At 32.5% G+C, this 25,086-nt stretch overlaps 2 protein-coding genes and 2 pseudogenes across 2 annotated transcripts; 1 reads left to right on the forward strand and 3 right to left on the reverse strand.

The window, feature by feature from the left end:
- Window positions 1-880: 880 nt before the first annotated feature.
- LOC108662760 (uncharacterized) lies at window positions 881-5,231 on the reverse strand (annotated as a pseudogene).
- Window positions 5,232-8,901: 3,670 nt separating this feature from the next.
- On the reverse strand, window positions 8,902-9,459 carry LOC148761618 (uncharacterized). Its single transcript, XM_088808665.1, has one exon. It carries the CDS (start codon window positions 9,457-9,459, stop codon window positions 8,902-8,904), a length of 558 nt encoding a protein of 185 aa, XP_088664791.1.
- Window positions 9,460-19,315: 9,856 nt separating this feature from the next.
- Window positions 19,316-20,804, reverse strand: LOC18594285 (uncharacterized). The gene is given in 2 exon segments (XM_007021794.3): window positions 19,316-19,559; window positions 19,561-20,804. Coding segments are annotated over 2 exon segments (1,113 nt in total). The 5' UTR covers window positions 20,617-20,804; the 3' UTR covers window positions 19,316-19,502.
- A 951-nt stretch (window positions 20,805-21,755) lies between these two features.
- Window positions 21,756-24,550, forward strand: LOC148761619 (receptor-like protein kinase BRI1-like 3 pseudogene; annotated as a pseudogene).
- The last annotated feature ends 536 nt before the right edge of the window (window positions 24,551-25,086 follow it).

Consider the following 25,086-nt stretch of genomic DNA (forward strand, 5'->3'; position numbering starts at 1 on the left):
TAGGGGTAAATCACGATATTATAAATGGTAGACTAATTTTGGTATAATACTTTAAAATTAAGTGAAATGCCTATCATCCAGAGTTGATGCCATTTCTTTTTGTATGGTTTATGGCGCAACAAATTTTTTCAATAAGAGAAGTTCAAATGTCAAATTGGTGCTGAAGCTATCCAAACAAGGCTTGTCATTGAGAAGGACCTTTATCCTCTGTCTACTCAAAACTGTCTGCCTTACAAATAAATGTGAAAAGTTGATCATTATCTTGCAATAATGAGCCAGGCAAAGTTGAAATTTGCAATCCTGAACTGCCTGCCACCACTGCTACTTTACATATCATCCATTTTTATTAAATGCTTACTGGCACCACTTTGCATTCTTACGGCCCTTATATTTTATTTTCCTGAACTGATTGTGCTCTTGTTTTGGGGGCTTTTAATAGTCTTCATCAGCTTCAGTTTGCGTCAAGTGCCATTCTCAAGAACCTGAGGATCTTCTTGCTAGATACGAAACATGCAAACATACTGTGTTGATCCTCCTTTCTTACCATGGACCTGCAAGGATCTTGAGAGGCTCCCCAATTATTGCTTCTAGTATACATATCTTAATACTGATAATTCATCTAGAAGACAACCATCTACCGCAGCGGCGTTTTTTTGACCTTGAATTGTCAACATGATGCTATATTTTCTGTATTCAAGTATCCTTTGTATCGCTGGTTATGCTCGCCGGTTTTGGAACCAAAGGTTCTTGATGCATCTCTGCCAGATTTGTCCTGTTTATTCTTACACGACGGCACATTCTGTTAGTACTACACCATTATATGATGTGCAATCATAAGTTTTATAAGCCATATTTTTCACAGTAAGCTGCAGCCTTTATTTTTTTTATTTTTTGGATAATTGAGTTTTTATTTCAACATGCAAAGGAAGAACTGTGAAAATGTTTACAAGCTGGGGAAACACCCAGAAAACATCAGCTAACTAACTAAGCTGGAATTATGACCCAGCTCTTACATAGATCATTGGAAAGTACAATAGAAGAAGAACTACTACAGGAAGCTGCAGTCTTATCACCAAGGCCTGATTTCATGCTTCGATCATCATCTTTGCACTCGTGAATATCATCATCATCATCATCATCATCATCATGCACCAGAGATGCTTGCGCTTTCAAGTCCTCAATATCAAAATTCCAGGCGCTAATTCCTCTTTGATACTGACTCTGCGGTGTAGCTTCTTGTTCTGCTGAAGGCATTTTCTTTAGAGCTAGTTGTGCAGCATCCTTAAGCTGAACGGGTTTCACAGGCTTCGACAGCCGTGGCAAAGAAGCAAATAATTTCTTCACAGAAAGCTCAGGAGGCTTTGCATGCTTGAAAAACGAGTGCTTCAATAATTTCTCTGCAGTGGGCCTCTTTGTTTGATCTTTCACCAGGCACATCGCAACCATATCTTTGAAAGACTTGGAGAACTTCTTATCACAATCTTGATCAAGTCGTGGAGGAGCATTTTGTACGGTCATCAAGAGAACCTTCATGGGTGGATATTTGGAAAAAGGTGCATGACCATGGGCCAACTCCAATGCTGTTATGCCGAATGACCATATATCTGCCTTGGAGTTATATCCAGTTCCTGGCTGCATGACCTCCGGTGCCATCCAGCAAGGAGTCCCCACAAAGGTATTTCTCGATAGTTGTCTGTCTCCTGAGTCGAACATGCAATCTGAAACACCGAAGTCGGCGAGTTTAACTGTTCCATTGTTATCAAGCAGTATATTCCCAGCCTTGGATCCCGATGAATATGTCCTTGTCGGTGAAGATAATTGTAACACCCCATAATCTCATATAGTAGTCAACATAAACGTATCAATAAGACGAAGGTGTTACATGGTAAATAAAGAAAAATTTGAAGATTCATCGGCAATTTTGATATTTGAAGTTAAAAAGGGAATTTCCTAATAAAGAAGACTAAGTTATGAGTAATATGAGATGTAAATGTAAGTTGGATGAGACAATAAATGAATAAATAAGTCATAAAATAAAAATAATATAAAGAATAAAAAAAAGGGGCTGACTTGATCAGCCGCCCATGTGTAATAAAAGGGGAAATAAAAGCGAAAAGGGGGTCCGGCCAAGAAAGGAAGGCATAGAAAAGAAGAGTAACAACTGTCAAAATTGCCCCCACATTAAAAGACATTCAAGTGATATTTTTCTTGTCTTCATGCAATAGAAACCGTACCTTTGGTCATAAATAAATGAGGAAAGTTAACTTGAAAGAAGGAGAAAGAAATAAAAAAATAAAGAACCATGGGAAATAGGCTTTAGTAAGAGCCAAGGGCCGGTCACTTGAGGAAGGAAAAAGAAGAGAGAAGTCTTGGAGAGGCCGGTCACTTGAGGAAGGAAAAAGAAGAGAGAAGTCTTGGAGAGTTAGAAATTTGAGGAGAAGAAGGAAAAAGTAAAAAAATTGATGAAGAAATAAGTTAAAAAAAAAAAAGAAATGGACAAGACAAATCAAGTATGTTGCTGATAATTATCTACACCAAGACATATTAAATAATATTTTAAATTTTATCTCTTTTCTTTTTTTATGATGGAACGGCAGAGGCCGGCTGAGGGAAGAAACAAAAGAAAAAAGGGGCTGGTGCTATCGGTTGCGAAAAGAATAGGAAGGAAAGAAAGAAAGGAAAATAGAAAAAGCTGGGGTTGTGGTGGTTGGCGAGAAAAAGAGAAAGAGTTGGGTTGTGGTGGTTGACAGAAAAAGAGAGAGAGTTTGGTTTTTGGTGACAAAATGGCTGAATAAAAAGAGAGAAAATTTGAGTTCTTTGGACTGATCTAGAGTTGACCAACGGTGGAAGTGGAGAGGAGGCTTTAAGCCACCAGTAGTGAAGGTTGAGAGCTGCTGGCGGTGAGAGAAAGAGAGAAAGAAAGTGCAGCCGATTGGTGCATGAAAGGAGGGAGAAGAAAGGAAGAGAAAAACGAGTAGAAGAGAGAGGAAGAAACGGGAAAGAAAGGTAAGAAAATAATAAAAAAATATATAATAATAATGCTAGAATAAAAATAGATATATTAATTAAGTGGGTTTTAATATTTAGGAGAAATAAATAAATGGTGTACTGTGGTGAAAGGTTGAAGGAAATAACGAATTATTGGTAAGAAGGAGTAGCTCGATACGTCTTTGAATTAATAGCGACGTAACATCCCGTTATTGTGAGGTGAGTAAGGGGTGTCAATTTTAAAATTTTGTAAATATATATATATATATATATATACATATACGTATGACTTATTTTAAATGTGAAAATTGTGAATAGCATGTGCTAGTAGCAATTTTAGGAAATTGTGGTTGCAAATTACGTTTAGAAATCGGTTTGAATATATATATGTATAAATTATATGTAAAGTATTTAGAAAAATGGGAAACAATCCTTTTATACTGTTTTACATCAAAATCTGTGCCTTATATTTGTACAGTGTGTATTCATGGTTATATTGTTTATTCACCATGCGAATTATTATTTTGAAATTCATGCATAAATATGTTTTAAGAAAATGATAGATTTTATCAATTCTTATGTTGAATACTTTGAAAATAATTTTAAGACGAGATTTCAAGGACATAAAGCGATTCTAAAATGATTTTTTTTTTAAATCGAAAAATTAGAGAGTAGGTCGGATGTCACATCGGTTAAGTGTGACTCTCGTGCACGAGTGAGCTCTAGCTAGAGAACCATTGGGTCACCGACGGGCGGTTAGGTGTGGTTGGGGCCACGGCTTGTAATATATGTATGTGTGGCTAGGCCACTAGATGATTACACGGTTATGACCGTTTGATTCTCCGATGTCGGCCAACATCGTGAGATTGCCATGGCACATGGGAATCCGGTGGAAGCGATGCTCCCGGATGTTATTACGTGGTAGCGGGACCACGGGTTTATTTTTATTCTCTACTCGAGAGTGGCATCTCTGAGTTTTCAAACTCATATTTCTTTGCATGGTGAAAACAGAATTTAACGATTTTTTTTGCAGTTGCCTTTATTTTTACAATGAAATGAATTTTAACTCATCGGGTGTGAGGTGATTTGTGATTTACGTATGAGTTTAATTAATATTCGATTTCATGGGAGCTTACCGAATATACTGATGTGATTTGAGTAAAATGTCAATTGAATTTAACGGCAGAATTTTCTTTATGTAAAATTGTTTTAATTCAATTTTTCAAATGATTGACTTGAATAACGCTATTGAAGTGTTTACAATGCATAAGAAATCCTCGATTTTTCATATAAGGCACAAACTCTCGTTCAAAATAAATTATTTTTGTAATCTTGTATTTTTATATTCAATTGATCTGCTATTTGCTTGTTTCCCATCTATGCCGTACTCACGGAGCCGATGATCACTAAGTCTATGAGACTCACACCCCTCTTTTCCCTCTTTTGCAGACAAGGATCGACCTAATGAGTAATCATCAGCGCGTTCGGCCCACCGCAAATAGGTAAAGGTAGCTCATGGCCTTTTTTTCCGAATCGCTCCGCTGTTAGAGATTGAGTTGTAGTACTTTGGTTTTACTATGTAAACATATATTAGTTTTGATAAAAACATAAATTTTAGATTCTTGAACTTAATGTATTTAACTGTGATATCATGACTTAAAGTCAAAATTTAATGGCTATGCTTCTTGTGAAATTTTTAAGTTATAGAAATATATATGGTTCAAATAATACTGCGGATTAGTAAAGGTGTACAATGAGTTATGGAGAAATTTCTTTCAAGCTTGTTCGGGACTTGGCGGGATCTTCCGAAGGTCTCAGACATCGGTAGCGACTGAGGAGGGGTCGTTATAATAATCCAAAGCCTTAAGAGTTTCCTTAAGAATGGAAGCGATAGCAGCTTCTTCGAATCTATCGGGATAAGCTGTTTTCATGCGATGCAAGCAAGAACCCTCCGACATGAACGACATGACTACCCAAAGGTTGCGGTCATCAACGAAGGAAGAATATGCCCGAAGAACATTAGGGTGATCGATCAATCTCAGTGTTTGAGCTTCCCGACGTACGTCATCCAGATTAGTACTGCTGCAGCGATCAAGATCCAAACACTTGACAGCCACGACGTCCTTTGAAGGAAGATAGATTGCTTTGTAAACAGTAATAGTGGCGCCATGGCCAATTTCTTCAAGAAGCTGGTAATCACTAGGGTTCACTGAGTAATTTCGAGTCCCTTCCATTCTTCCCATTGAAAAACTAGCCAATCGCTCGTAGAGAAATCGTCGCTTCTCCAAAGCCGCAAGAAAGAGTAATAAGAGTAATAGTCCTTCAAGGACTGGTTTTTTTGTTTAAGAAAGAGTAATAAGAGTAACAGAATAGTCCTTCAAGGACTGGCTTTTTCTGTTTTGGACATGGGTACTGATTGTTGTTATTATAAATAATTAAAGTTATAATTAAAAATTTGACATTAATTTACAAAATTTTTTAAGTAAAAAAAAAAAGACTTCAACCAATGCAATGACTTTTATCAAACCACACTTCTGTTATTTGATTAAGATCTAAACACTTGACAGCCGCGACATCCTTTGAAGATAGATGGACTGTTGTGACCTAACTTGTGTTTATTACATCAGTTTAAGTAAGACTCCGACATTTGTTTATATTTATTTTAAATTTAATTTTATTAATTCAAGGTTAATAAAAAAATAGATAAAACTTAGTCAATATTTAATTTAATAACCAAATTATCAATTTAATTTAATAAGGATGTCAATATTAATTAGAAACTAAATAAAATGAGTCACTACACAAAATGAGTTAATAAGTTAAATGTAGTTTTTTAGTTTTAATATATTAATATACTAATTTTCTAACAGCTAAATACAAGATATTTATTTATAAACGTTTTCTTAAAAACCAATCAGAAGCCATTAAGAAATAAAAAGAAAGATCGTTTCGATTTTGTATTAGATATTTGAGAACATTTAATTGTACATAATAAAATATTATTTTATTAGGGATAAATGATGATGTTATAAGTGGTAGATTAATTTTGATATAAAACTTTAAAATTAAACTCATAAAATATTTAAGAAAATTCAAACAACCATTTATTCTTTTATTTCATTCATTCAAATTTTTTTACTTTTATTTTAGATCGAATAAGTCTTTATTAATAGTTGATTAATTGTCATTAGTTTAAATTATCGCTTGTCATTTTATACTCATATGGTGTTGATGTGAAAGGTTCAAATTATCACATGGTCATGTTAATCATATCACATTAGCAAACCATGCCATTATTTATTGTAACATATCAATATGTCACATCAGCATTACATAACATAAAATGATAAGTGACACTTTGATTAAATTGACGATTAATCATAAACATTTATTTGATTCAAAATAAAAATATAAAAATTTGATTAAACACAATAAAATCAATAAATATTTATTTAACAACTTGACCAAATGTCTAACCATTTCAGTGAGATATTTTGAGATGAAAAAGGTGATTAACTACATCTTCTAAAAATATCCCAGGAATTCTATTCATAAACAATTATATGGAGAATAATTCATTGATTAGTTACAAGGAATAATACAAATGCATTTATATACAAACAAAATAAAATAAGAGAAGAAAGTGGATAAATTATATGATTTTATTTCACCATGTATTTCATGTGTGTAAAATTAATAATACTAGAAAATAGCATGCACCATGTAGCGGGTTTGCAAAATTTTTTAAATTATTTGTGAAATAAATTTATTAGAGAAAAATGAAATTTTTATATGAAAGGCCTGCATTAAAATTTCTCAACAGATATACAAAAATTGTTTATAAAGGTAAACAATTGAAATAGTAATCAATAAATGGAAAGAAAAACAATTAATAACAGACGAAGGTTGTGGCATGACATTGACTGAGTTATACATCAAAAAATAAAAAATGAATGTTACAATAGTCTTTTTAGAGTTATATGATTAAAAAGTTCCATGCTGTGACAAAACAAAGAAACTAAAAGAAATTTTTGCTATGTTTATAGACAACACTATGAAAAAGAAGATGTTACATAATATATAACAAAAAGTGAATTGTCAATAATAAGTTGATATCTTCAAAAAAAATTTCTGTGTACAAAATTAACAATGCAAAGTAATAAAAAATGTTGTAATCATTTTATATATACATTGGTAAAGTAAGCAGTTTTAGACAACAGAAAAACAGAAAAACAATTTCAAAGGCATAGAAAATGAATCCAAATTCAATGAATATAGAGAAAATCCTTTTGGATGATTTCATCTAGGGAGAAGAAAACTTGGCAATAATCCAAGTTGATCAAAAGCAATAGACGCTGCCTACTTTAACTAAGGTCTACCTTGATCTCCTATTGTGGTTAATCACATATAGGTTTTGGAATAGTATAGTTTTCATTAGCATTAAAAGAAGCATAGTAGAAACATTACTTAGTATTTTATATTTGCAAAGAAGAAGCACATTAAGACAATTTAAACATAAGGATTTGAATGATATAAAATTTAAAAAATGAGAATAAAAAGAACTCTTAATAGAAATTTCATATTCTTCAAAGGTAACATTTAGCTGTGTAAAGTTGATCAAATTATTGATGGTACTCTTAAATAATTAAAAATATATATAATAAATATAGATTTTAATAGGAAAATGACAAATTAAGATGTAATAATGATTAAATATATTCAATTGAATAATCCATTTTTCTGATCTACATGACCATTGAGATTCGTAGACTCAAAAATATCTTCAACATGGTAACAGTTGTTCAAAGAAGAAAATACAGAAAGCATTGAAAAGAATCAATGAAAACATAAAATATGAACTGATGCAAAGAATCTGAGAGAACAACAACAAAAAATATTGCAAACTCTAACAACAATAACCCAAATGTAGTTAATTTGAGTCATAGCTGGATATAGAGATTAATGGATAAAAATTTACCAATAATAAAACCAAAACATTGGAAAAAATAGATTGATTTATCAATGTAAAATATCATGAGTTCCTAACTGCTTTAAAGGACAGCTATAGATAATATGCATTGAAGAAATTTCAGAACAACTTTTATAATGGCAAATTTCTCATATTTGAAAAAGACATAAAACTCAATCAATAGAAGCAAAAATCTAGTAAAGAATAAAAGAGATAGTTGACTCAACCTAAGAGCAATAGATAAACAGCAACTAGTTTTACGAACCAAGATAATGTTGATATTAACTTTCATATCAATCTATTCATCTAATATAATAAATCTAAACCGAGGTTAAAAGGTCTATGTTTTAAAGTTCACACTTGTTTTAATGGTAAAATAATCATTAATCTTTCTTTAAGTTTAAGTTATTTACTAACTTTTATCATCATTTTCCTTTTCCAATAAACGATACCCAAAAATATAATAGCAAGTCAGTAACAAAATAACCTTTGTTAAGTATCAATTTGATTTGCTAAACAATTACTTTCAATAAGATTTGAGAATTTAGTATGCATAAAACAAATTTTATAGCAATAATTATGACAATCAATACATTAACAGTTATAAAATTTATTTTGTTTAATAGTGCATTTTCTTCCATTTTTTTTTTTGCTAAGTCATTCATTAAGATTAATTAGTAAGTACAAAAGAAGGCATGTCAGCCATAGGAACAACAACTGTAGGTAACAGATGAGAGGTACTCACTGTTACAAAAGATCAAAAGCAAAAGAAAAACCTGGGGAAAGCCCTGCCTATGAAATGAACTAAAAAATAAAACAGTATAGAGCAGAAAAACATAACAGTAAAGAGTAGCCAAACATTGGTGAGAAAAACAGAACGTGGTGATCCAAATATCAAAGAGTAAGAACAACCAAAAAGATCAGAATCAAAGAGACCATTGAGGTCACCACCAAGCAGAAAATGATGTGTTATTATTGACACCATACTTTGCCAAGGAATCAGCAAAACCATTTCCTTCTCTGAAGATATGCTTAAAGGAAACCGTATCTAGTGTAACGCAGAGAGAGTCTAACTCGTTAAAAATACTCCATTTGTCCCACAGTCGTTTTTCAACTGAGTTAACCCACGAGAGAGCAACGCGTGAATCAGATTCAATGATTAAGGGAGATGATGTATAAGGAGTAGCAGTAAAGAGTTTAAGAGCCTTAAGATTGGCCATAAGCTCTGCAAAGTTGGAATCATGAAAGCCAATAAGGCAAAAGAAAAGGCCAACAACATGACCATCAGAATCTCGAAGGACGCCGTCGCAACCAGCAGGTCCTGGTTTGCCTTTAGCCGAGCTGTCGATATTAAATTTGAATTCACCAGTAGGGGGTGGAGACCATGAAGTGCCCACGTGGTGGTGATATGGTGCTTTCCTCCTCGAAGATAGATGTGGGTCAGTCCACCATCCCATATTATCAATGGCATCGACACCTTCAGAAGCTCGTATCCAGGACATTGAGCGTAATTTGATGAGGAAAAACATTTGGAGGCCATCCCATACCTTAGAGTTAAAGACTGTCTCATTTCGCGCTAGCCAAAGAGACCATAATGAAGCAGCACAAACAATCAACCATCTCTTATAAATAATTCCCCCAAAAGGGGCATTTTCTTCCAATTGTATCGTTTTAACAACAGTTGTGTTGTCAAGGAAGAGTCCAAATTTCAATTGGAGGAAATTATTTTTGCTACTAAAGGAGGAAGAGGTCGACTCGTGAACTGTGAAAGATAATGAATCTATATGAAATATGATTGGTCATAGATTTTCTGATTTTAAAATAAAGAATCTTCTTGCAAGCATTAGATTGATTTTTCATGTGCCTTTGCCTGTCAACTAATTCTTCCCTTAACAACGAAAACAAATTTTTCCAACAGAAAAAGGACCATCATTGACAGCAGAACCCGTTACTAAACTTAATAAATTGTCAAAACATAGGTTGGCAGTAAGAATTATTAGTATATTTATGTAAGATGTTAATGACAATATAACATCAAAAGTATTATTTATTTGTTATGTGATTTACTTCTGGTAGGTTAAGTTTGTCAAATCTATTAGAATGAGTAATAATTACTTTTTTTTTGTTATGTTGGTAAATGTTTTAACTTTAAATAATTTTATTTTGTTGTATGTATTTTATTTGCAACAAACTTAAAAAGAAGATAAAATTGCAATACCTAAAAGGCATGGAAACAAAAACTGGAAGTTGGAATTTGTGCCAGCACAACAAAGAAAGAAATCTGAAAACACAAAACAATAATGAATATAAGCTCTATGACATTGACAATAAAATCAATATAGCCTTTGTAGGGATCTCTTGAGAAAAGGAGAGGACAAAAGCAATAGTCAAAAAATACGAGAAGACAAAGAAAAGGTCTCAATTAGAAATTGAACTTCTTAATAGCAGCATGATTGAAAACTTTGATAAGCTAAACATTTAAGGTTAAATTACAAATCCATTTGAATTTATATCCAATATACATTTCCATATTTTGTATTTTAAGTACAAACATTTTTCTTTTAAAGATGTAAAAATTTTAAAAATTTTGTTTAAGTACATTTCCATTGTCAAACCAGGTTTATGCAGCATAAAGGTATGTTAGTTTTATTTTAAAATTAATGATTTTGATTTCAATTTCTACATATATTTAAGCTAGTTTTAGACTATATTCATTAATATTGTATTTAATTTTCAAATATTTGGGTGTTAGGGTTATATTCTATATTTTACATTTTATTAAGGTTTTGGTTTAGTTATAAATACTTATGTAATCTTAGTTTCAATGAGCTTTTGGATGATAAATATGTGAATTTTTGAGTTAAAATGATGATTATAAAGCAAATATAAATCAAGACCAAAGCCATATCCAACACATACATATCTAAAGAAAAGATCAGGAATCAAACAACATTTAAAATTCAAAGAATGGCTAACAATCTGCTTCATTCCTAGAAATCAGAGGGAAACAAAATATCTTACATTTTTAACTAAAGTTCAATTATCAGGCTTTACATTTTTGCTAATCCAACATATGTAAACCATAGATTAAAACCTCCAATCAAGCATACATAGATTCAAATGCAATGCCAGACTACTGCAAAGGATAAATGAAGCAACGCATACACATTATTAAATATCTTGGATTTCTTAAATCTACTCTCTTTTTTTTTAAAGATGAAAAACAGGTGATAATTGGAAGACAGAGATGAAATTCACACAAAATTCCAACATGTAAGAATAGCACTAAACAATTGGCATATTTTCAAAGACAACTCTATCAACCAGCTATTGATATCTTGACAACTAAGATAAGATGCAGATTGTAAATAGGCTATCAGTAATTTTAGTTTTACAATTCAGCTAACTCTTTGTTATATCTAACCTTAGGCAGAATTGATAAACTCTTAGAAATACAATAAAATATTTGTAGAAGGGAGTGAAAAACTATATTCAATCTTGTGTTAAAGTTGACAATAGTCTAAAAATGTAAATTGCACATCATTGAAAGAATGACAAAATGGGGGTGAATAAATTACCGGTATGCCAAGAAAATTTTAGGAAAAAAGCCGCGAATTGGGTATAGTTCTCAAAATTCTCATCATCTATCTTTCCAGTTGTCATATTAGGTCCGTGAGAGCCTGATAAGCCTTAGCTAAGTAATGTGCAACATGCTTGTGAGGCATTGAAATATAAAATTAAATGCAATTATCAGTAAATAAAAGGCACCATTCAAATACCTCACTATTCTTGTTAATCTATAGCTTATATATGGGATTTCATATGCTTGAATAAGTAAAACACCTAACAGACTTGTTTTAATACTCATTTTTATACTTTTTGATTTTGAAAATTTTTTATGGGTAACAAATGATGCAAATTGCTGTAATTAAAATCACTTACGCATACTCATGCAGCATAAAGCTTCTGTTTTGCATTATCAACGAAAAAAACAGTTAATTGTAATCTAAAACATTTATAATAAATAATTGATTTTAACATCCTGTAACTAACATTGATGCCTAACAACATATTTCATACAGCATAGAGCAGTCAATTTAATCAAAAAATTAAGAGAAAATGACAAAGCAATTAAACATAAGATAAATTAAAAATAACCATGACTAAAGATGCTTTTTATTATAAGAAAATAGCCATTAAATTAACAAAAAGATACACCAAAGAAGTTTTGAAAAAAACTGAATGAATAAATAAAGAAAACAAAAAACTGATTAAATTTCAACAAATCAAAACAAAACTAATCAAGAACAGTCGACAATACTCTAGGTGTCGAGTTGAAAAATATATAGCTTGAAAAATGATCAACAAAGGCTAAATCATGGATAAACAAAGGGTAAATCATGGGAATATCAATATAGCAGCGTTCGAGTTAGATATCCAAGGACAGATTTGACATAACAAATGCACACTATTATTTCAAAAAAAAATTGAATAGAACTTGGCAAACCAAAAACCATTAAATCCAATTATCTAAAGCTAGTAAGATTTAAATTTATAATATTCTGTAAAGCATATCTAGAGCTTAGTACTCAACAATAAATACAACACCCCTGCAAAACAAAAAGAAAATGACAAAAGAAATCAATAAGAGAAACCATGTCAGTACAGTTCTAAAACTCATGAGTAAATGTATAAAATACAAATCAAAAACCAAAACAAAACAAATTTCATTAAACAATAAAGCAAAGCACTAAACACAAATAAGACACAATGAGTAATTGCAAACTGAATCTAATGCTAGATACATTTATGCAAACTTATAACTCTCGTATTCCATTAAACTCAAAATCCTTTTTCTACAATTAAAATAGGATGGCATGAAAAGAAATATCAATTGTGGTGAATTAATGGAATCTTCACCATGAAGTGATGCTACAGATGACTAAACACTAAAGGCATAGAAACTAAAATAGTCATATGAAAATTTTGATAGTAAATCTTCAAGGATGACTTGATAAATCAGTAAAAAGAGAGAAATAGTTTTGCACTTTGTAGTCAATATCAAGATGAACTACTACTATTTTATTCAAGTTAGTCAAATATCTGCTCAACCTAATCAACTTATTTTGGTAAGCATAATAATGTTCTACAAACACAATAAATAATTAGCATGAAACACATATAAGTTTCAATAAATAGCCCTAAACAAAACCCAATGGCTAACTTAACCTCACCTAAATAAAAGATTTCTTTATCCAAGTGTCTTGTAAAACAAAAAATATAGAAAATAAATCAATTACAAAAACTTAAATTAATCAATAATAATCAATAGGTCTAACATTTAACATTTTTATATTTAACATGCCCGAATCATTTTAATATAAAGCACTGTTTTTTAGAACTGAAAAAATATTACATAAATCAAAGAATATAAAAATAAGATAAAAATATCATAACAAACCCAATCTATGCCTAATAAACAACTACAAAGACCAACTTCAACTGGAAAACCTACAAAAGAAAGAGAAACAAAAAAAAATAATTATTAAATAACTTTAGAAGCACAAATTAAATATAACTTGAGAAAGACAAATCAACAAAAAATCTGGCTTTTGTTCTATCAAAGGAAACATATATACAATGCAATTAAATAAACAGTTGTTTGTTAAGAATAAATACCAAAAATTAAACAAATTCCATCAAACCCAAACTTAAACCCAATGCTGAGAGCTTAGAAAGAAAAAACAAAATAACAGAACAAATACAAAAAATTAACTCAAACATGAACAATGCAAAGCACCTCTTTATAACCCATGCACAGTAATCCCAATACCGAGAGCTAAGAAAGAAAAAACAAAATAACAGAATAAATATAAAAAATTAAACAAGCTCCAGCAAATCCAAACATCAATCAAAATGATAAAAGCACAAATACTCCAAGCAACACTAAGGAGCAAACGACGAAAAAAAATTAAACATGAACTCACTCAAAAAAATGAAAAAAAATCAACACTAAACGATAACAATGTTCAAAAGTGAAATCTATAATGTGCCTTAAAAAAGACAAATAAAAAGAGAAAGTAGAACCAAAAGCTACAGAGAGAGACAAAAAATTAAACAAACTTAAACAAATGGAAACATGAATCAAAAAGATAAAAGCACAAATACTCCAAGCAACACTAAGGAGAAAACGAAGAAAAAAAATTTAAACATGAACTCACAAAAAAAAGGGAAGAAAAATCAACACTAAACAACAATAATGTGCAAAAGCGAAATCTAAGGCAAAGCCAAATAAAAAGAGAAAGCAGGACCAAAAGCTGCAGAGATTGAGAAAAGCAAAACCAAAAAGAAAGAGAAAAGAAATGCAATAATCAGAAGAAAGAAAAAGAGATAACCAAAGAGGAAAAGAAAAGCTTCTAGGCAACCAAATCAAGGGAAAAGACCACAAAGCCCTTAGCAAAACACAAACACTTTAAAAAAGCCTTTTTGCTCTTCACCGCCCTCCCTTCCTTCTTAACACAAAGGTAGCGTTTGATACTTTATAATGTAATGTGATTGCAGATAATGTAATTGCGAATAATGTGATTGCAGGGAAGATAACATTGCAGTGTTTGGTATATAAGTAATGTAATAATTAAAATACAAAAAAGATAACATTGCAATATTTGTTTTACAAGTACTTTATAAGGTATGTAATGTTAATTTTCAAAACTACCCTTATATATTAAACTACCCTCATAGCTTCCGGAAGGCATTGAATGGAATCCCTTGGTACAGCCACAAACCCATATTCATGCAAACCGAGCAGCTGGCGAAGCCCTCTGATTTTTTATATTGTTTTGATCGAAAGGCCTTCCAAGCTACAAAATATACAAAATGTTTTCACGAAACAAGGAATGAAAGATAAATCAAAGGCAAAAAGAAAGAACTTACAAGTGAAGAGGGCTAACATGGAGGAGACGGGAGTCAGGGGAAGGGAGGGAAGGGAGAAGGTTAGGAGAGATGAAAAGGGGCAGGCCTTTACGGGTGGAGAGGAGAAGAGGAGTCTCGATGGGGGTTGGGCAGCAGCCCAGGTGGAGCACACCTGTCCATGCTCTTCCGTTGCTCCATGCCTTCACGGCGAACTTCATGCCACTACTATTAACCGAATTGGAGCGGGACCTAGGCCGTCTTCAGGGAGCGGGGAGCAAGGATAGGGTTTTGTTGAAGTTTATTCGCATCCCTACGCTTTGTTTGCTTCGGATTGTGAGTAATTTGTTTAAAAGATGATGGGTAAAAATGTCCTTAAAGATATTGCAGAGTGCAATGTAATATGATTGCATTGGTTTTGGACTGCAATCACATTACATCCATTGGTTGTAATGTAATTATTTTGCAATCTTATATTATAGTGGTCTTTTACAAAATAAATATTACAATATAATTTAATTGAGTACATTGCAGAGAATGTGACTTTACATCCCTTGTACCAAACACACCCAAACTCTTTTTTTTCCCAACTAAGTGCCACGTGTTACTCAATTAAGGTGCCACCAAAAAGCCATTCAATTCTTCACTGACCTCCCTTTCTTCCCAACCCAACTCTTTTCTTTCCAAATTGAGTATCACATGTAACTCAATTGAGGCACCGCTTGTCAACTTTTAGGAAGCCTTTCAGGCTTCCTTTAATATAGAGGTATAAATATAGAGTAAGATAAATCTCATCCTATATACCTTGTTTGGTATTGTTAGAGAATGGTTTTCTTTTTTTCATTGATTAAAGTTAACTGTATCTATGCATTGAATACTAAATATAAAATTTTAAAGGAATTATGTGAACTTGTAGAGGTAAAAAAAAAAAGACATAAGTAATTAGGATGTGCAACCCATATGCTTCTATATATATACACCATAGAATTAAAATAATCCTTCCATTTTCAACGAGATTGAATTATCGTATATTTTTAAGAAACATGAGTCATCCTATATTTGTCATCTTATATATTCTCCTCTTAAAGTGCATAACTAATTGAAATCTATTATTATACAAATATTAAATACAAATTTTTAAAAGATATCCCTTTACGAGTATAACTGAAAACATAAAAATAAGGAGTCATCCAGTATACAGAGTAGTCCTTCTTCTATTTTTATAGTCGTTAACCGCCTTGAGGTATCTTAGTTGGCAAATCCATATTGGACATGGATTGTTGTTAGCTAATGTGTTCATTAATTGAACTAAGGGGTATTATAAAAAATAATCCTTAAAGATAATATGTTTTCAAAAATAATTCTCTTTATAATTTTAACTGTTTTTAACCAAGTTCAAACAAAATTACCTTTAATAAAACCTCCTCATATTCAAGTGCAAATGATGTTATACGCCATGAACATGATGTTAAATGCCATATTGAAAAAATATTATTATTACATGTCATGTACAAAAATATATTACATGCTGTGGTTAAAAAAGATTATTATAAGCCAGGTTGAAAAACAAAATTGTTGTTACACCCTATATACATAAACATATTATACATAAAATCAATAATGATATGTCTTAAAACATTTAAGATGTGCGTTATTTTTGGACCAAGTGGCGTGATAGTTTTGTGCCATGTGGAGCTCCAGTTGATTGACATGTGGGTTGACGTGGGTTTGTTGAGTTTGGAGGCTTCTAGATGCGGATTTGATCTTTTTGGTTTTTCGCTCTAAATATGTGGGCTTGAGGTTTGCCACATCTGTGTTTTTCATTTTTGAATTCTTCTATTTTCAAGTATAATCTTCGTTATCATCTCTATTCTCTTTATCTATTCTCTTTATCAATTCTTTTATCCCACATAGGTTTATGAATTTCTTTGTCAATTCCATTGCCTTATTCTCATCCATGAGGTTCCAAACCATGGATTACATCCTTGCCTTAGTCAAACTTTTTCTAACTTGTGAAACCATGTTTATTAGTTATAATCTTTGAGGTATGGGTTACCTATTGTTGTTGACCCATAAGATTTAAATAGTGGAAGCAAGATGGATGCATGGTCTATCAAATTGGTAGTAAATCTTGTTAACTGCCTCATACCTTTTTTGCATCCATATGGATATGGACTATTTTTGCTTTCCTATTGCCAGTAGTACTTCGATTTTTTGTTCTGTATAGAACCCATTGCTTTCCTTATTGGGTAAATTATCTTCCTTTGAATGAAAAATAGTTTATAGCAATTAAGTTGTTTGGATCCGGTTAATGGGTGTTTATAGATGCCAGTAAAAGCATGCTCATATCTGAGTATTTTATTTAATGATTAGTGCAATACAATCATTTATACAATTCTTAAGTCTTATAGAATGTTAGTCAATAATTAAAGTAAGCTCTAATTTTTAAAAAAGTTTCTATTTCATCACTTTTTTATCATAACACTATTAAAATATCAATATTTATCAATTATTTAAGACATCCAAAACCTATGTTTATGTGTATTCACTGTAAAAATATCAATATTTATCAATTATATAAGACATTCAAAACCTATACTTATATCTATTCATTAAACGATGATCATTGAAATATTTTTTTATTATATTTATTAGTAAGATTTATTCAATTTATAAATAAAAAATTTAATTGCATTGAATGGTTTCATTAAAAAATATATTTTAATTTTAATAGTATTGAAAATTTTATATATTAATATTTTAAGTTTAAAATTTTTTAAGTTAAATATTAATATATTTTTAATTTTTTAATATTTTAAGTTAAATATTAATATTCATTAATCTATATTCTTAAACTTAGAATAAGAGTTTTTTTTTTTTCTAAAAATGTCTTACGCCACTCTAAGGTGTAAGTCATTTTTCGTGGTCAATAGTTGTTTTTTCCGTTGACTCGTAAAATATTTTACATTTGAAATAAATTTTTTACCTTCCAAATAAATATACATCCTAAAAATATTTTTAAAAAAATATTTTACACTAAAACAAACGGACCTTTAGTAAAAATCTTTTCTTGAATAGCATATGGAGGAAGAGATGGATATCAGTGGTGGGTCCTACATTGTGGTCTTTATGACTTGCTCAAAATAATTTTGTTTTTAATAAGTGATGGGAGAAATGGCCCAATAACAGGGATTGCTTGGGTTTCCCTATGACGGATGAACTGAACTTTAATGTTGATGAATTCGTTAGAGGGAAACTCGGTCTAGCAGGGTGTGTGGGAGTGCTTAGAGATTGTTTAAATAGACTAAAATAAGAATATTGGGTGTTGATTGTATTAATGTTTTAATTGTTTATATTGAGAAAGATAAGACTTTAGAATAAAATAGATGATGAGTTTCTTACAGATAATGTAATTGTTTATATATCAAAAAAACATTGCCATCCTTGAACAAAATTTTCTTAGAAGACTATTATAAGTTTTTTTTTTTTATTTATATGTTATATAAAATTATTATTTATCATGAATCTTTTGATTATTAATAGTTAAGTTCAATATATTAATTTAAAAAATTTTTATTCTTTATTCCTCTTATTTTTTAACCCCCTAATAAAAGTTGGTTAACTCCGTCCTTAAACGCTACGGGAGTTTAGGGAGGGTGCTTCAATGCATATTTTATTTGTTAGTTGTAATATAATGAGCTTACTTATATGTATAATTTATTTTATTGTTATCTTAGGTGTTATTTCTGGTGAGTTATGTTTTGTCTCTCCAGATTGAAGCTTTGTAAGTTACTTTCTTTTAATAAAATAGACTTATTTGAGAAAAAAAAGAGCACAATTTTTGTTCTTCATTGTTTGTGTCACTGTGTATAGGTGTGTGGCATTGCCGTTTGAGGTGGGTGACTTCAGATTGCCTATGCTCTTGTTGCTTGTTCGCAAGCCAGGTAAACGAGTTACTTTAAGTTTTGTATCCACAACCCAATTAAAGAATAGGGTTTTATGTCTTCCTCATTCGATCTTGGGGCACTTAGATTTTTGTAAATGTCATATTCAAATGAAAATCATTTATCTGTTTTTTTTTTTAAATATTAAAGATATATATATATGTATAGATTTCGTGTTTTTATATAATAATGGTAATAATATATTATTTCATTAGTCAATTAGCATCTTTTCAAGCAATAGTGTTTACATGAATGATTCCCGAGAGGGCTTGCGTCCTTTTCTTTTTTTTATTTTCTCAAGTCTTTCGGTTGCTTTCAATTGTAAATATAATATATATCAAATTATTACTTAAATGAAATACTAGTCTTTGGTGCTTTCAAATAAACAATGGCTGCTCTCTTTTGACCGCACATCAACTGCAACAATCTCCAAATGCTCTGTTAGTACTACACCTGTCTGCTGCGCTATCACAAGTTTTGCAAGTCCTATAATTAATTTGCACTAAGCTGCGGCTATTTTTTTTTTTGGGGATTATTGAAATTTTATTTCAATATTTGAAGGAAGCAGGTTTCCTGCTACAATATTTACAAGAGGGGAAACACCCAGAAAATAGAAGCTAACAGAATAACTAGGCTGAAATTATGCCCTAGCTCATATATAGATCATTTTGGAAACTACAATAGGAGAAGAGCTAATACAGTGAGCTCTTTTCACCAAGGCTTGATTTCATGCTTCGATCATCATCTTTGCACCTCGTGAATATCATCATCATCATGCACCAGAGATGCTTGCGCTTTCAAATCATCAATATCAAAATTCCAGGCGCTAATTCCTCTTTGATACTGACTCTGCGATGCAGCTTCTTGCTCTGCAGCATCTTTAAGCTGAAGGGGTTTCACAGGATTACATAGAGGTGGCATAGGAGCAAATAACTTCTTCACAGAAAGCTCCGAAGGGTTTGCATGCTTGAAAAACGAATGCTTCAATAATTTCTCTGCAGTGGGCCTCTTTGTTTGATCTTTCACCAGGCACATCGCAACCATATCTTTGAAAGACTTGGAGAACTTCTTATCACGATCTTGATCAAGTCGTGGAGGAGCATTTTGTATGGTCATCAACAGAACCTTCATCGGTGGATATTTCGAAAAGGGTGCATGACCATGGGCCAACTCCAATGCTGTTATGCCGAATGACCATATATCTGCCTTGGAGTTATATCCCGTTCCTGACTGCAAGACCTCCGGTGCCATCCAGCAAGGAGTCCCCACAAAGGTATTTCTCGAACGTTGTCTGTCTCCTGAATCAAACATGCAAGCTGAAACACCGAAATCGGCGAGCTTAACCGTTCCATTGTTATCAAGCAGTATGTTCCCAGCCTTGACATCCCGATGGATATGTCCTTGTCGGTGAAGATAATCCAAAGCCTTAAGAATTTCCTTAAGAATGGAAGCGATGGCAGCCTCTTCGAATCCATCGGGAAAAGCCGTTTTCATGCGATGCAAGCAGGAACCCTCCGACATGAACGGCATGACTACCCAAAGGTTGTGGTCAACTACAAACGAAGAATACGCCCGAAGAACATTAGGGTGATCGATCAAACTCATTGTTTGAGCCTCCCGACGTACGTCATCCAAATTATTACCGTTGCAGCGTTCAAGATCCAAACTCTTGACAGCCACGACATCCTTTGAAGGAAGATAGATTGCTTTGTAAACAGTAGCAGTGGCGCCATGGCCAATTTCTTCAAGAAGCTGGTAATCGCTAGGGTTCGCTGAGTAACTCCGAGTCCCTTCCATTCTCCCCATTGGCAAACCAACCAACCAATCACTCTTGGGAGAAATCGTCGCTTCAAGGAAGAGTAATAGAATAGTCCTTCAAGGACTGGCTTTTTCTGTTTCTATAGTTTGAGTCGGTGGAGTCGTCTTTATCGTGTATCCTTGCTGCTACAAATAATTAAAGTTATAATTAACAATTTGACATTAATTAATAAAATTTTTATATATTTAAATAACTTTTTTAAATAAACAAAGACTTCAACCGATGCAATTGCTTTTATCAAACCATACGTCTGTTATTTGATTAAATAAATGGTTGTTGTTGGACAATGAAAATCTACATCTAATAAAAAACCATTTCTTTAGCTAACTTGCGTGTATCAAATAAAGTTATACATAAGTTTAAGTAGGACTCTGATAATTAACTTGTTTACGTCAAATTTAAATTTAATTTATTAAGAAAAATTCGTTTTAATAAAGAGTTCAAGATTGAAAAGAAAATAGATAGACAAAAATTAGTCATTATTTTAATTTAATAAAAAAATCATTATTCAAGAGTAAAATAGTTTAAGTAATAATCAATTTGTCAATGTTTAATTTTTTAAGAAAATTATCAATTAAGGAAAATTTACTTAAACGACTTTAAAAAATTTACTTAAAGAATTGAGGCAGTTTTTGTACACGTTACAAAGTACTGAAATCAACTTTAATGCCTTTTAAAAAAACTTTAATGTTAAATAAAGAAATAAATATAAATCAGTGAACATTTTAATTTAATATAAAAAGTAATCATTAAAAACAAAAAAGTTAATTTAATAATTTATGAAGGCAAATATGTCGGTTTATTTTTTTGTGCTTCTGGATTTCGTGTTTTTTATGTAGTTATGATAATAATAAACAATTGCTGCTCCCTTTTGGCTGTTTTAAATAATTTTCAAATTACGAAGAAGGTACCAAAACGTGACTAGCAAAGGTGATTTTTTAACATTTTCACATGGCAGACCTCAAATTCTATTGGAGCCACATGACAATGGCCAGCGCAAAAGTGAAGTTCCAGTCAAATTCATGTTGCTAACTGAGAGATTTCCTGGAAGTTTCCAGTCGCTTAAGACTGCAGAATGATATAAATTAATGCTTTCAAGCTCCAAGCAGTCACCATTATCTGAAATCTTCCAGAATATTGATGATGAGAACTGCAAGGATGCTTAACGAGCAATGAATGCATTTTATGATCCACTTTTTCATTTTCTTCCTCCTAGCTCCTTCTATGCCTTCAGAGGTCAGTAGTACTGTACCTTTGACATCTTCAGAGAAGCAGAACCAAAGCAATGAGGTAATGGCGTTGTTGGCTTTCAAGCATAGTTCTGTTGAAGCTGACCCGAATGGTTTCCTGGATAATTGGAATCCTGCATCTTTGAGTCCATGTTCATGGGTTGGGGTCTTCTGCTCTCCTAGTGGACAGGTTAGTGCACTCAACTTCACTTACGCTGGTCTGATTGGTCGTTTGCAAATTGATGGTCTCATGGTTCTGGAAAATCTCCAGCATCTCTACTTGAGAGGAAACTCGTTCTCCGGTTATCTATTCCTCAATAAGGTTTCTTACCCCTGTATCATTGAAACACTTGATTTGTCATTCAACAACTTGTCAGCGCCAATTTCTAAAACATTTTTTGATTCTTGCGATCGTTTGACTTCATTAAATCTTTCACATAACTTGATCCCAGGAGGCAGTTTTGACTTTGGGACTTCTCTTCTGGAGCTTGATCTCTCAAGCAATCTCATTTCAGATTCCTCAATATTGAACAGTTCATTTTTAAATTGTCAGAATTTGAGACTGTTAAATCTCTCATATAACAAATTGTCTGCTGAACTTGGTGCCTTCTCGTCATGCGGGAAGCTGTCAATTTTGGACCTCTCTAATAACATGTTGTCTGGAGATATCCCTACCCTTCTAGTTTCTGATTTACCTGGGTCCCTTGAGTTTTTGGATATTTCTCATAACAATATATCTGGTAATTTCTCTGCGCTTGAATTCAAGAACTGTGCTAAGCTTTCGGTGCTCAACTTGTCCAATAATGCTCTCTATGGCACTGGCATTCCTCATAGCTTGACCAACTGCCGGCTCCTTGAGAAACTCGACCTCTCCTATAATGAGCTGATGGATAAAATTCCAGCCGCTTTGGGAATTATGGGAAACTTGAAGCATCTAAATTTGGCACACAATGACTTCTCTGGTAATATCCCCCCAGAATTGGGATGGACCTGTGGGACTCTAGTGGAGCTTGACCTTTCAGAAAATAAACTCTCAGGTGAGTTTCCTGAGACATTTAAGTCCTGTGATGCTTTGCAAAGCCTCAATTTGGGAAATAATCAACTCTCTGGGAATTTTCTCACTACAGTCATCACTACTCTTACTAAACTGGAAATCCTCCAAGTTCCATTCAATAACATTAGTGGTCCTATACCTTCATCTCTAGGAAATATAACTAAGCTTCGAGTGCTCAACCTCAGTTCCAATGCTTTCACCGGAAATATACCCTCCGGGCTTTGCTCCTCTTCAACCTCCTTTTTCTCCCTACAAAAATTGCTACTTGCAGGAAATTTTCGATCGGGGCAAGTGCCTTCAACCATCGGAAATTGCAAGAACTTGAGGACAATTGATTTTAGTGTTAACAATCTCAGTGGATCTATTCCACCAGATGTGTGGATGCTCCCACATCTTTCTGACTTGAGCATTTGGGGAAACAGCTTTTCTGGTGAAATTCCAAAGGACATATGCTTTAGGCGAAACAATTTGGAGACACTTATTCTCAACGACAATATCTTCAGTGGAACAATTCCGGAATCAGTAAGCCACTGCAAAAATCTTATTTGGTTATCACTTTCCTTTAATCAGCTAAGTGGAGACATTCCTGCTGGAATTGGAACTCTGCAAAAACTTAGCATTCTGCAGTTAAATCATAATTTATTAACTGGGAGGATCCCTCCAGAGCTTGGCAGTTGCCAAAGCCTCATATGGCTTGATTTGAATAATAATCACTTCACTGGTAACGTTCCATCAGAGCTTGCCAACCGAACAGGCATAGATTTCAAGAATGATCGTGAATGGAAGTTTGCATATTTCAGAAATGAAGGTGAAATAAAAGGCTGTCATGTTGTCAATAATTTATTGTATTCAGAAGGAATCAGACCAGAAAGATTGGTTGGTCTTCTGGATTCTAACTCTTGTTCATTAATGAGAGTTTATCATGGCTGGACACTTTCCATGTTCAAAAGCGATGGCAGCATGATTTACTTAGATCTTTCTTTCAATTTCTTGTCTGGATCAATTCCAGATAGCTTGAGTTCAATGTCTTACTTGCAATTTCTTTATTTGGGACACAACAGACTAACTGGAACCATCCCTGAAACCCTTGGTAGTTTGAAAGTATTGACAGTTCTTGACCTATCTCATAATCAACTAGAAGGCAGAATTCCATCATCATTGGAGTTTCTACAATTTCTCACTGATATGGATGTCTCCAATAATAACCTCAGTGGCACCATACCTTCGGGAGGTCCGTTAGAAACGTTTCCAGCATCCAGCTTTGCAAACAATTCAGACTTATGTCGTCAACCATTGGCCACTTGTGACTCAAAGAAACCAAAAACAGATAATCCTTCTACTTTGCTGCGCAAAAACAAAAAGGATAATCCTTCTACTGGGAGTGTATATGATTGGGTTTGGCTTGCTGCCTGGATGGGGTTCATTAATGGTGTAATAATTGGAGTGTACACTGGACTTATTTTGTTTGAAGTAAAAGATCGATGGTTTATGAAGACTTTTCATGTCACTCCGCGACGAAGATCAGAACAGTTGTACAGTAGACGAAGGCGTCCATGCAGAAGGTGAGAATGCAGCAGAATTCTTTATCTTTATTGTAACTTCTTCCTTTGTACATAAATTAAAAAATTACCTTGTTGCTTGTTGGCTGTTTCCGAGTAGTGAAAGTAATGCATGGAGTGAACTTAAACAAATCAAAAGTTTGATGCATTATCAAGCACAGATTAATCGATGATAATCTTTGTATGTGTATGAATAATGATAATCTTTGCTTCCAAATGCTGTCAGAGAACAATGATTTATTTGGATTTCTTACAATTTAAGCAGTAAGGTGTACAAATCAGTACTATGCATGAAGAAATTGACTAATATAATTAGTTTCACCAAAGAAAATTAATCCTAATGTATTAACTAGGAAATATAAACAAATCTACTTAGGGGCCAAGGAAATATTAGTGATCTCGGACTTATCGCAATCAACCATTTGCATACCTAACCCTTACTTGAAAATAGTTCATTTAGAATTTGAAATCATATGTACTTAAATTTATTTAAATTCAAAATAATTCAAATTTGAAATCATTTAATCGGAATCCGACCTAATTTGCATAATAACGCGTGAGTCAACTATGAAACTAATAGACATAGTGATCAATAAATAAAATTAATAAAATTAA

This window comes from Theobroma cacao, chromosome 7 (assembly GCF_053813885.1).
Source record: "Theobroma cacao isolate CCN51 chromosome 7, ASM5381388v1, whole genome shotgun sequence".
Lineage (NCBI taxonomy): Eukaryota > Viridiplantae > Streptophyta > Magnoliopsida > Malvales > Malvaceae > Theobroma > Theobroma cacao.